The sequence below is a fragment of the Marmota monax genome, unplaced genomic scaffold (assembly GCF_021218885.2).
Source record: "Marmota monax isolate L192 unplaced genomic scaffold, Marmota_monax_Labrador192_F-V1.1 WCK01_AAM20220418_F8-fsc00012, whole genome shotgun sequence".
Lineage (NCBI taxonomy): Eukaryota > Metazoa > Chordata > Mammalia > Rodentia > Sciuridae > Marmota > Marmota monax.
The window spans coordinates 26,554,344-26,568,255 of NW_026695227.1; the positions used below are offsets into that span (position 1 = coordinate 26,554,344).

At 37.6% G+C, this 13,912-nt stretch overlaps 1 protein-coding gene across 1 annotated transcript in view; it reads right to left on the reverse strand.

The window, feature by feature from the left end:
* The window catches only part of Dbx2 (developing brain homeobox 2), a 44,645-nt gene extending 33,669 nt beyond the window's left edge, over window positions 1-10,976 (reverse strand). Inside the window, exon 1 of the mRNA XM_046436055.2 lies at window positions 10,511-10,976. Coding sequence (XP_046292011.1) covers window positions 10,511-10,910 — 400 coding nt within the window. The 5' untranslated portion in view covers window positions 10,911-10,976. The remainder of the gene's footprint in view (window positions 1-10,510) is intronic.
* Window positions 10,977-13,912: the final 2,936 nt, after the last annotated feature.

Below are 13,912 nucleotides of genomic sequence, written 5' to 3' on the forward strand. Positions count from 1 at the left end.
TTAAGTTTTTGAGGACTAAACCAGAATCTTTCTGCAACCAAATGACTAAATTCATGCATTTCCAGAAAACTTTATAAACTTTCCACACTTCATCAAAGGTTCTAATTTATTTGAAGACACAGATTCAAAGTGTCTTTAAATTATTTTGAATATCAATTTTAGATGGGAACTTAGAGCCAACTTAAATGTGAACTGGCCTTACTTTTTCAAAACTAAATAGATCTAAAAAGATCGCTATATGATGTAAATATCCCAAGCAAAGGATAGCTACAAGCCTAACTATAAAGAAATTATTTTCAACATTCTGTTGTCTAGAAAACAATTATTTTAGTTGACTTTTGTTATTTTCATTCTTCTTCATTGATGGAGAAGAACCATGGAAATCAATTGGTGTGAAACCAATTCTTTTTATTATCACTGCAAACTGTGGTACTAACTGACTTGAGGTGACATTTCAAAGACAAAGTACCAAAGATCACCAATAAAACTTTTAAATAAATTGCAGCGTTCCATTGTAATGCTACGCAGACTGAAGCACATTTCAAGGAAGATGAGGAGAAATGAGACAAGGTTCCAATATATCCTACTACTGCAGAAGGTCAAAAAAAATAAAAATAAAAACCTCTGGGAAAGAACAACAGGGAATTAAATAATTTTGAAAGGTTAGTTTTAATGATCTCCTTCAAGTACCAGGTATACAGACTCTGGGAATAAAGAAACCTAAATTTCTGATTTGAAAATAATATACAACTGAACAGATAATCTAGAGAAAAAAAAAAACTCTTAAAGAATAGTGAAACATTTTCCTTGAGTAGTTAGACCTAAGAAATATCAGTTACTTAATGAGATTTGATTTATTTATCATGCAGTCAACCTAAAAGCAATTCATTCAGTGATTCAATTGCAATCCTTGCCCTCAATCAGCAGGGAAAAAATGTTAGATAAATTCATCCTTTCCCCTCTGTTCATTGAGAAACAATAGAAGTCAGTATTTTTTGTCCCAAGAGTATTTTTCAGACAGAAAAACATAGGTCTTAATGTTTTTGAAAATTTTTTATATTTATTTTTTAGTTGTAATTGGACACAATATCTTTATTTCACATATTTATTTTTATGTGGTGCTGAGGCTCAAACCCAGAGTCTCGCATGTGGGAGGTGAGTGCTCTACTGCTGAGCATAACCCCAGCCCTTGTCTTAATGTTTTAATACAGCTCTTTAAGAAGCCAAATCAAGTGTAGTTTGATTCTATCCTTTTAATTCACGGTAAATAATACGGATCACCTATCATCTATCAAATGCCAGGTGCTGCACTGTGTGCTGGGACAAGTTTCCCTTCTTACAAGAATTTATGATTCTAAAAAACAAAACAAAACAAAAAAACTTCCTTAACTTAAATATCTGACTATGCTAATGAAAAATGAAATATAAAAATTTCTCAGTACTCCACATTAAATGTATTCTGTCAAAGCTGATGCACTCCCCAAGGAAAAGATGAAATTTAAGAATTTCATACTGTGCATTTCCCTAACCAGTGGTTCTCAACACATTGGGATTACCTGGGCTATTTTTCAAAGACACAGATACCTGGTCCTCACACCAACTGGGTTAAATCAGAGTAGGTAGGAGTGGGTACCTTTCACAGAATTTTTTTTTTTTTTTGTGCCAGGGATTGAACTCAGGGGCACTCAACCACTGAGCCATATCCTGAACCCTAATTTATATTCTATGTAGAGACAATGTCTCACTGAGTTGCTTAGTGTCTCTCAGTTGCTGTGGCTGGCTTTGAACTTGCAATTCTCCTGTCCCAGCCTCCCAAGCGGGAGGGATTACAGGCATGCAGGCATGCACCACTGCCCCAGCTTGCACAGCATTTTTTAAACAAATTCCACAAGTGATTATAATAGCTAGTGAGTATGAGATCACTGAAAAGAACATAAAACAATGTCTGATACATAACAGTCACTCAATAAATGTTAGCCTTTCTCCTGCCATTATTATGTAATTCCAGATCCATAATAAGATAACACATAAAAAGAAACAATATGGTCCAGACTTCTACTGAAATAGAAGCAAATAAAAAGAATATTGTTAGGAAGGTTTGGTCAAAGAAGGCTTTAAGCAGGAGAAACATCTTAATTAGGACCTTTATCTATTTTGGAAGTATTTGGAATGACAAAAAGAAAAGAAAAGACCGCACTGGGGGTTAAGTCATATGAACAAAGGAAAGGAGGTAAGAATGGTTAGGATGCATGAAAAAGCTTAAGAACAACAGTCTGGTACTGGGACAAGGTCAAAGGGACAAGAAGAGATCAATGTTGCTGAGGGAATGAGGTCCTGAAAGGCAAACAGAGTATTTTCTTTGATTATCATCAATGGGGATAATTTATATTTTCCTGGGTAGCTGGGTAATATGATGGAAGCTACATTTTAGAAAAATTCACCTGGAGTGGTGGCTGAGATGAAATGGGAAAAGGAAAGTATATAGGGGAGCTTGTGACCACAGTAACACTGTGTAGCAAGAGGCAACCAAAAGCATTACTTGTTTGGACACTTCCATCAACATTTTCTCATGAATCCTCACAACAGCAACTACTAGATAGGATCTGGTTTCCCCTTCAGCTGTGGGACATTAGTCATTGTGACTGTCCGTCATTGTTATTGTCTAGGGTCACCAGCTTTGCTGCCTCACCCTTTCGAGGAGTTTTCATTAGCAGCTCCAAATCAAAAAAGCTAAATTTGAGGAAATGTTTTGCTCTACTTTACTTATAAAGTCAGTGTCACAGAAGAGAAATAGTATCTGTAGCCCTTGAAACTCTACTTCTAAGAGCCTTTGCTTTCCTCTCTGAGCATCTAGCTATACACCACTGTATGTGATTAATTCCTACCTGGTCAAAACAAGATGGGTATAGTGGGAACTGTGTCTGATGTTCATCATCCTTATTTCACCCCCTGGAAGATTTTAAATGCCTGCAAATTATTTGGTATTCCTTCCATTGAAAGGTGTGGTCTCTCTCCCCTCCTCTTGAATTTGGGATGGTCTTAGTGACTTGCTTAATACAGAGAAATGACAGTAGTGACATTCTGGAATTTTCTGGACTAGTTCATAAGTTAAAAAGTATAAGACCTGGTCTGGGAGGTTCCAGAATGTCACAGAAGTTCCAGAATGTCCAGAATATCGACAGTTCCAAAACCGTGTGGGGTTTTTGGAATGTTTGCTCTCTCGGAACGCTCTCTTTCAGAACCCAGCCTCTGCACAATAAGAAGGTCAAGCCACCAGGAAAATCCAAGCATGGGTGCTGCAATGAGCAGCTCCAGTTGAGCACCTAGTCTACAGCCAATGTCAACTGCCAGTCAGGTGAGTAGCCCTAGACATCTATCTAGCCAGTAGATCTTCCAGATGACTGCAGCCCCAACTGGAAACCAACTGTAACTGTATCAGATTCCAAGTGAGAATCTCCTTACTGAACCCAGTCAATGCACAAAACTATGAGGAAAAAATAATAAATGGTTTCTTTTAAGCCACCAAGTTTTGGAATGGGTTCTTGTACAGCAATACCTCTTTTTCCAACAGTTTATTTATGGTCAAATAGTGGGAAGAAGTTTTTCACATCTTTTCCTGTTCCTTCTCAATGGGCTCTGACTTATGTGCTTGAAAGTCAAGTGCTGACCCTACCATCTGTTCACATTTTGAAATTTAAAAAAGCAGAGGTTCAAAGAAGTTTTACGAATTGCTTAGGGTTATTCAATCGGTAATATAAAGAGCTTAGACTTGAATTTAACCTTAAAATGACACAAATGCTGATAAAACTAGATCAGAAAACCATATGGTTGTTAAAAATTTACCAAACTTGTCACTTATGCTTTGGAGGAAGCATTGTCAATGTTTACTATTTTTATCATACTTTTTATTATTATAAAGGACCTAAAAGTAAATATGTTAGGCTTTGTGAGCACAAAGTCTCTTGGATTAATTGCAATGCAACAGTACCTATAAAGAATTCATAAATTAGGAGGTATGATTCTATTCTTGATTGAAGAGTCAGATTGTGTTTTTGTTTCAGACCTCATAAGAACTACAGGATTGGTACAATGCACTTTAACTCAACCCAGCCTCAGGTTAGCCTATTTAAAAACCTGCCAAGCAGTCATGCTTTTATTATCTTGTGAATATACATAATTTTTTTCAAAGAATAACAAACTCCTTCCCATAGTTTAACTGAGAAAAATATTAGAGATTTGAAGTTTTTAAGAAAACAAAATTTGGCGTCTTCTCAAGCAGACATGTAGAAATCTAATATATATTTTATTTCTGATGGTCATTTAGAATTATAAGATTAAGGTTTTAATGAAAAGTGAAAAACCTAATTCATCTTTGGAATATTTATAAATAACAAGTCAATTAAATATCCCACAATATATTTTAAACAGGTTCATCCCTCGCCCCCCTTTCTTTCTTCTTCTTTTTTTTCTCTTTCATTTTCCTGGATTCTTTGGTTCTGAAAGAAAAGTCTAAAAACTTCTAGAGGCTTTTTGATCTTTGACTTCAGAGAGAATTTTAGTGCCTCAAGTTTACTGTTCACATAACTCACAAAACTATGCCCCTGAAATATTCACAACTAATAATAACTGGTTGACAAAATGAATAATGCTATTAAAAATGAAATCAGTTATGGTAACTTTATATAAAGTGATGAATCATTTGGCATTGCCAAGTTAAGAACTGACTGGAGGCTAAAAAGAATTAAAGGGAGAGATTTCATTAAAAGTGGAAACACTACTGAAAGTGAAATAAAATATTTTGGAATAAAATATACAAGGGTCTGGTAAGCATATTATGTGCTAAGGCAAAAATCCAATTTCTTACTAAGAGAGTATAAAATAGAAACATGATCTAATGAAGTCTTAAATGAGGATTCTAACAAGCATTCCTAGATAAAATCATATTGTTTCATTTTACAATTTGCCTTTTACTCCTGGCAGACTCCAGGTGCATTTGAATGAAAACTTTTTAAGTTATTTAAACTGATCTAAATGTGTACTTACACTGTATATAAAGAAAAAAAATAGGAGCTGGTGTAGTGGTGCACACCTGTAATTTCAGTGACTAGGGAGGCCAAGATAGAAGAACTGCAAGTTCAAGACCAACCTCAGCAACTTAATGAGGCCCTGTTCAAAATTAAATTAAAAAAAAAAAAAAGGCTCTGGGTGTAGCTCAATGTAAAACACTCTTGATTCAAGCCCCACTACCATAAAAAAACAAACAAACAAATAAACAAACAAAAAACTGTAAGAAAAAACTTTAAGGGCAGCAAATAAAATTCCCTCAAAACAAATAAAATGGATTCTCAAGTTATGAACAATGTCAACAGAACATTTTACTTCTGTAAAAACCTTTCCTATGTCAAAGAATCTCAAAGCATTTTATGAACAAAACTATTAAACAGAAATACAGAGAGGTTGTCTCCTTGGATACTTTCAAGTTGTTATCATTTCTATCATTGTTCAGCGGCAAACAAAACCATGAAATGTCTACTTACAGCAAAGAGAGATGTTTTCTGGTGGGCACAAGAACAAGAATGAAGTGGCACATACAAAGAGGAAGTCCAAAGCACAACTTAGGTTCCAAGATTTGCGCCACAATGATGGCAAGCAAACATAAATAAAGGGCTAGGGACAGAGTTCAGTGGTAGAGTGCTTGCCTAGCATGTGCAAGGCCCTGGTTTCTGTCCCTAGCACCATTAAAGAAAAAAAAAAAAGTCTAGATAGATAGGCAGATCAATAGATAAAGTCAACTTGACAATCCCTTTAAATAGCCCATCACATATGGTACCCTTACTTAGTATCTTTATTTTTAAATTCTACATAAGCCTGTACTTAAATTTTACCCCTCAAATATCTAAAGTAAATAAGAGTTAGTATAAAATACTAAATGTTACTATCTGACTGCTGGATTTACTCCTTTATTTTGTTATTAAACCTCAATAGCTTAAATATAAGTTACCGTATTGTGATTGACTTGGTTGAACAAAGTAGAGAAGCGTGTATTGGGGGTAGGAGATGAACAGATGCTAAAGTTGAAGGCAAACTAAGTGTACATAAATTGTTGTCCCACTGTAGCTGCAACTCAGATATTATTTTCTAAGGAGTGTGGCTTACTCCATCAGTACCAAACATAAAAGGACTACCTGTAAGTTCTATTAGTACTATTGAATGCAATTTCTCAAATCTGAAGGTATTGATGAACTTAGAGGCCATTTAACAATTTGTTCACAGCAGATTATTCAGAAACTATGTAAAAGGTATTGATATAAGTTACCTACAAAGATATATTAAGCAGAATAAAAATATATACAGATAGAGCAAAATATGGTTCTGATATTATCTATAAATTCTACCAAAGGATTGCTGGGCTAATGGCCAGAGTAAAAAACTGCTAGCATGGGTACCATCATTGTTCTGTTCTGGGTCGACACTCTCATCTTGATTCTGGGTCAGCATTAACATTTAAGATTGCAATATTTCATTTTTCCAAAACAAATCTAGAGCTTAGTTTGGCAACAAAAATGACAAACTGAATTAAATTAGATCACAAAGTCTTCAGTTAGACTGGAATCCTCGCTTTGAACAGATTCATCCTTTTTTTTTCTTTCTTTTTTCTTTTTTTTATTAGTTGTTCAAAACATTACAAAGCTCTTGACATATCATATTTCATACATTTGATTCAAGCGGATTATGCAGATTCATCCTTTATCCATATCCCAACTGCCTAAAATGTATGACAGTCTATATCACTTCCTATTTTCAGTGTATCTCAACAAAGGAGGAATAAAGTACCATTTTGAACACAAAACATAAGTGTATGTAATTTCAGACAAAATCAAAGGCATAATAGGTAAACAACCCTAGCTGAATGACAACAAAAAATACTAAGGATCTTCCATTTCTGTCCTATAGAGTACCACTCACTTGGCAAAATTACTTTTTAACAAAAAATAACAAACTTACTTATCCAGAATGAACATTGTCTTTCCAATCATTTTATATGCAGCACAAGATTTAATACAAAATAGGTTTTGTCAATTATTTCTAAAATGTTTTAAATAACAAATGTTACTAAAAAGCAAAACTATTTGTTCTATTTATTTTGAAGAATATCAATGTCATTACCATCAATTTGAAAATTCATGGCATTCTCATAACCAAGATAAATTAAAAATATTTAGCTTTTTGCATTCCAAATCCTTCTTTTATACATAAGCATATGGGTATTTAAATCTATAACAACACTTTCCAAATACTGACATTAGCGAACTTTGGAGGGAAGATCTTTGACCATGAGGATTTTACTCAGAAAGCCTCCAAATTTCCACTAATAAACTATAACAGGTCTGAGACTTTTTTTTTTCTCAGATAAAAAAAGTGGAGGTGAATCTATTCATTACACACTACTGCACTAAATGTGCCCCTCTCAAACCTTCCAGGATATTCTTTGATTATAAAGAAATGTGTTTAAATTATTCTATATAAACAATTGAACAATACATAATTTGGAGTGTTCCTTTTCTTGCTCTAAATATTCAAACCTGCCAGTTTTCCAGGATGAAGCACTGACAGCTATACTTTCATCCATGACCTGTAAAGCTGGGTTACCACTCACCTGTCCCCACCTTTCAGATATGTCTTATGACAAGAAAGTCAATTTCTTTCCTTATAAGCTGAGATATAAAATCATAATCTGATTTATTAGGGTGACTGGAATACAACTAGTTGTCCCATTCCTTTTCAGGTTATCATAGTCAATGAAGGCAAACTAAAGTGCCAATTTGAAGATTTGGAGGAAAAAAAAACTTTTTCTGCTTCACAACACCACAGATATTTCAAGTAATATTTGGGATGGAAATAAAATTAGTAAGTGAAACAATATTTTTCATTGTAGAAAGAGATGAATCCCAACAGCTAACTTATTGGCCCATTATGAAGTTTAAAAAAGCTAATGAATGATTGATTGGTAACCTATAGAACACTATAGAACATGGAATGTAAGCCCCCACAGAGGTAGTTATTTCTTTTGTTCCATTATTATGCCAAGATTCTAAAACAGAAGTTATACATGAGATACCCTCAGTAAGCATTTGCTAAATTAAATATATAGTATAATTAGTAGTAGGTAATCAAAATTATGAAGCAAAAATACACATGGTGGCATAAATCCCTTAAATTTTAAATAATGCTATATTTCATTAATGCACTTAAAAATAACTCTGCATGTCCTTATTCAACATCTAGACAGATGCAATCAACAAATTAAGTTTGAAATAAAGTGGATTTTCAATATGTACAAATTATTAAAATCATATTTTATAATTTTACCCCAAGTTAGTGTCTAAAAGATTAGTACTAATTGTTCACTGATATTGTTTTCTTTCTGAAAACAATAGCTCTTTTATGCTCTCTACAGAACATCAATCACTAGTTCATACTCACCTAATTTCTAGGTAACAGCTAAAATCATTGGCACTCATTATAACTTCATAATTTACACTACATAAAGAATTTCTATGACATTTAGTAAGACAAGAATCTGTCACTTAGATAAAACTAGGACAATGTTCAGAAAATTATATCATTTGTTAAATTATAAAAATAAATGTAAAATCTGGTTTTAAATAGCACAAACTTATGGGGCTTTTTCCTTCTTTAGATATTTTCCCACTTTCAAAAATTAGATGCATTCTTTACAAAAATGCCCTTTGAAACAAAAGGTTGTTTGTTCAAGTGAAAACTAAACTAGGAACACATCAAGTCTTCATGAGGGTTGACCAAAACATTTGATAATACATACGCTTAATCTTTCATTTAAAAGGAAATATATATTCTTGTACCCTCTTATTTATTCCAAAAAATAATTTTTGAGTTTTTATACTTTAATATGTGCACAAGAATGAATATGCTCCTGAAAATAAAAACAACATAGTTAGGAAATCCTTTGCCCACCCATTGTGATATTTTAAAAGAAATGGATACACACATGAAATAATTTTAATGGTTATTGGACAATCTGAATTTGATGTGCATTTGGTTTATTTAATTGGTAAAATCCTCACAGTTTAAATTATGTAATTTTTCATGGTTGAAAAGCCAATCACTAACAATTTAAGAATTCTTGAAAAATAATTTCTACAAACACAATACCAATCCATCAAGTTATTCAAATCAACAAAGTTTCTTGACAATTTTTGAGATTACTTACTAATTCTTTGTTTATGTAACCCTGCTTTACATGTTTCTAATTTTCCTCATATTTCAAAAGCAAAGTGCTCCACACTTACAAGGCACATAAGCCTTGCCTTAACTTTATCTGTTCCTGTTCCTAAATGCATTTAGGTTTTACACTATGTGAATGAGACCTGTGTTCATATAATTATATTTGTTCCATTCTGTTAGTGACCATTTCAAGCTGAAAGACTAGGACAGGTTCTAAACATGTTAAATTCTATAAAGCCATTAGTAATAAATTTGATCCGGCAGTTTGCTGGGACAATGGAAACTGCTGAAAAAGCGTCTATTAGTCATTCCGAACAAACCCACTGGGATTAAAAGAATGAGTTAAGATCGTCTAAGGACGCAGCCAAAAATTAATCCAATTGGTTCTCAGTTTCCAAGTCTCTAAGAAACATATCCTTTTATCATCGATAATTTAGGCAGCCTCCCTATAAACTTTACCTAATGTTTGACTCAACAGTCTGCATCCTTCGTCCCAATTCAACGCAAATAAATAACACGGTATAAAGCTAGCTTTTATATGGTAACTAATGTAAACCCACACTGTCCTTCTCTTGGTAAATTCCCATTTATTGGTGAACTTCCTACTCCAGTTGCCAATTCAGCTGTTTTTCAGCTCAGCGCGAAGAAAAAAGTCGGCCTTGATTTCTTTGTGCCTAGAACGTTCCAAAATGTTAAAGAGGAAAGAGAGCCAAAACTTTGCTCAAGTCTTCTTCCAAAGACCTTCGCAAGCGTTCCTGAACTACCCAGACCGTCGCAGCGGTGGATGGCAACAGCCCGCAAAGCGGGCCTCTGGAGCTCTCCTTGCCAAGAACTTTCCGGAGGGCGGCCTTCGGGACAGGAGCGGGCAGACTAAAAACGCTGTACTTGGGAAACCCCATGAAACTGGTCCAGCCTCACAGGCATCTCGGAACTGAGATGCCCTTTCCGGTTGGAGGTGCCTTCAGGGTTTTCCCGTTAAAGCCCCAAAGTCAAAGTAGCCCTACCACCTGTCCAAAGAAGGAGACAGGACAGAAACTATGGGCTGAGATGGGGCAAAATAATAATAATAATCATCACAAAAAGTGGTGGTTCCCTCTTACTCCCCAAGTGGCATCTCCACTAAATCTCGACATGCTCCAGGAAGGTCCCAGGCTGGCACTCCCTTGGTGCAGTGCGCAATGCTGGCGAGCCCAGTGGGGCGCCCGCCTGGGCATCGGCGCGGCTGAGAAAGGAAGAGCTGGCTCACCTGGGGCAGAAGGCTGGAAAGCACAGTCTCGGTCCTCCGGAGCCCGGCCCGGCAGCCTCGCGCCGTCCGCCGAGGGGCTGAGCACTTGAAATGCCCACCGCGTGCCGTAGGGTGCCCCGGCGGGGCCGACTTGCTCGGCTGTTGGGCACAGCTTGAGGGGAACGGGGCTGGCGGGCAGGGGCCGGAGCTGCGCGCCCGCAGCTGTGACTAGGGAGGCCGCCGGGCCGTGGGGTGGGGGTGGCTGCAGCCCGTGGGCCGGGGAGCCTCCGACCCGCAGCAAGTTCTCGATCAGGAAACTCTTGCCCAGGTTGCCAAAGCCCGGTGCTGCCGGAAGGTTGAGGAGCGCGGAGGAAGCCACCACGTCCCAGTACGCGCCAGCTGCCACGGCGCTGGGGAGCATAGTGCGGCGCCCGCGGGCCAGTTGCACCCGCCTCTAGCCCGCGCCCCGCGCCGGACCCGGCCACCGCTTCTCGCCGCCGCCTCCCCCGGGCTGGAGTGCGCTGAGCCCAACCGGGAGGAGAGGGCACCGAGGACGCTGCAGGCTTGGAACGGTATTATTTATTTGCGTTGGTCGTTTCTTTTTTTAAGGGATGGGAGGAGTGAGGGTGGGAGGGGGAAGCGGTGCGTCCCCCTGACCGGCCGCCTAAACTCTGGGAGCGCCGGGGGTGGGGTGGGGGATGTATACAGATCGGGACGGTTTTTTTTTTTTTTTCTTTTTTTCTAGAAGGACAGAAGGTGTGTCCAGCCCATCCATTCATGTCACAAGGCCCACAAAGTGACAGACGCGGACAACAATAAGGGCAACCCGAGAGTCCGTGCAGTGGCAATGGGAGGGGACTCTTGCAGGAGGAGGTGGGCATGGAGGCGACGTGAATCGGGGGCGCTAGCCTCCTCCCGACGACAGGCTAAATCGTGGCCCTATCGCTGGAGCCCGGCTGCCCTGGGCGCGAGGTCCCATGGACACCTCATGGAGCGCTCTGAGAGACATGCGGGCGCTCCACCAACCACCTGATGACCCTTGGCATCCCTGTGTTGGTTGTCACCTCAGACACCAATGGGCATCTAGAAGACATAAACAGGAGTCACTGAAGGGCTATTGTCATCAGGGAAAGTGGAACATTGGATTGAGACTTGTGGTTGTACCACTGAAAATTACCTTTTAAAGAGTGCGTTGTTTGTGTGTTATATGAGGCCCTTGTTTTGTAAGGGGAAAGGAAATATACTTTTCTTGGGGGATCTTTTGAGAAATTGCTTAGTTTTAGTAGTTCATTTTAAGATTTGTTTTAAGGATTTTGGAGAAAGCTGCCTACAGTTCCTTTGCCCTAAAAGAGATGATCTAATAAATTTTTATCTAGAGAAGATCAATCACTTGTCAGAGTTGGTTATGCCAAATGATAGATGGTTAAGTCTAATCCCAAGGAAGAAAAGCTTCTTAGCCATTTGTGGTTGGGTACTGTTCTGCAAAGAGATGGGGATGAAAACACTGCATTATTCAAGATTATAGTTGCTCCCTTCGTTTCCTGAAAATTTAAGTATTTTTAATTTATTAACAGTTTGCTAAGTGGAGACAACTGATGAAAAGTGTGTGTGTGTGTGTGTGTGTGTGTGTAAGAGGCTTTTAATTAAAATGCAACTTTAAAATTTTCTCATTTTGGAAAGTACATCAATGGAGTGTTAAAACTGTGACTTTTTTGTCGGTTAACACTTAGAATTGCCACTCTTCTGCCCAAATTTAGATAAACTTATTTAGAATAATGTTGTGTAAGGATGTTTGCAAAGTTAGAAGTCACATGTATAGTTTTGCTCTTTACCCTAAAAATAATTTGGTCTCTGACTTCAGTTTACTTAAAAGCTTAACTGGAGTTGCCAGGCTACTGATAATGAAATAGGTTTCCTTTAAAAAATTATTATTTTCTTTTTCTTTCTTTTATTTATTTCGTGTGTGTGTGTGTGTGTGTGTGTGTGTGTGAATTGGTTGATTTTATTTCAATTTACACTAGCTTTGTCTCAAGTTTTGTTTAAAAGCCCACCTTTTCCAAAAATGACCATAGATTGCTAAGTTAGTAAAATTGGAATTGTTTTTTAATCTGATAGTTTTATCATCTGATCGTAAAGGGAATGCAGTGAATTGCAAGATTGTTCTATGCTACCAATATTCATTCACTCCTTAATTTAGTCCACAGACTTTTACTGAACATTTAATATGTATGAACACTTGTAGCGGTCCTAGAGAGAAAGATCTGGCCCTTGCCTTGTAGGAATTCATAGCCTAGGAGCAGGAGGAAATCAAGTAAGATCTGAGAAAGGCCTTCAAATGTAAAAAGGAATAGGTGGGAGGAAAATTTTCTAGAGGAAGTCTAACCTGAACTGAGTCAAAAGGTGAATATTGTAGTCATGGGGGATAGGATGTGAAATAATGACATTTGAGATGAGCAGAGAAAAAAAAGACTACATGATCATCATCATCTTTATATCATAGCCACCATTTTTACCCAGTGTTTGCATCCACCCATAGTACTAGACGCTTTGTACATATTAACTCATTTATCTTCACAATAGTACTATAAGGTTGGTACTATTATTATTCCCAGTCTCAGTGGTGTGGCACAGAGAATTTAAGTAACTTTGCTAATGCTACACAACTATCAGAGTGATGAGACGGAGTTGCAACACAAGATGAATGACTCTACAGTTTGACTGTCATGCTGAATTGTGTCACCTGGCTATTCCTACATGCAACTGAGGCTGAAAAACAAGTATTTCTTTTTTTTTCTTTTCTTTCTTTCTTTTTTTTTTTTTTTGGAAGGAAGCAAGGAAGATTTGAATCAATATGGATTATTGTGTTAGTTAGCTTGTCTTCCACAGCCAGATAGGAGGCAGTTGGAGAATGTTGACACAAAGCCATGTGGAATTTAATTGAATGAGTTGTAAGAAGAATGACAAGAAGGAACAAATGCTACAAATGTTAAATCTACAGGAGTGGATGATGACATAGAGTAGCTCTTAACCAGATGCAATTGTCCACTTCCCCAAGGAATATTTAGCAGTATCTGGAGATTTTGGACCTTGATACAACACAGGGAAGGGATATTCTACTGGCATCTAGTAAATGGAGTTAGGGATTTTGCAAAAGATCCTACAATGCACAGCATAGGTTCCACAACAGAGAATATCTGGTGCCACAGTCTGGCTGGGCACAAAATCGCGAGCCACTCAAGCAAGAACAAACTTTATTTCCAAAACTCCAAATGCCATGCACGCACGGCCTTCTCCGGGGACACACTACATCAACAGGAAATCCCTCCTCCGGAATTCCCCAACCAATGGGAACTCTCCGGGAGTCCCAGGAGAGCTCCAAAATAGCAGGCCCAAGCAGGCCCAGGCGGACAGCAGGGGTCTAAT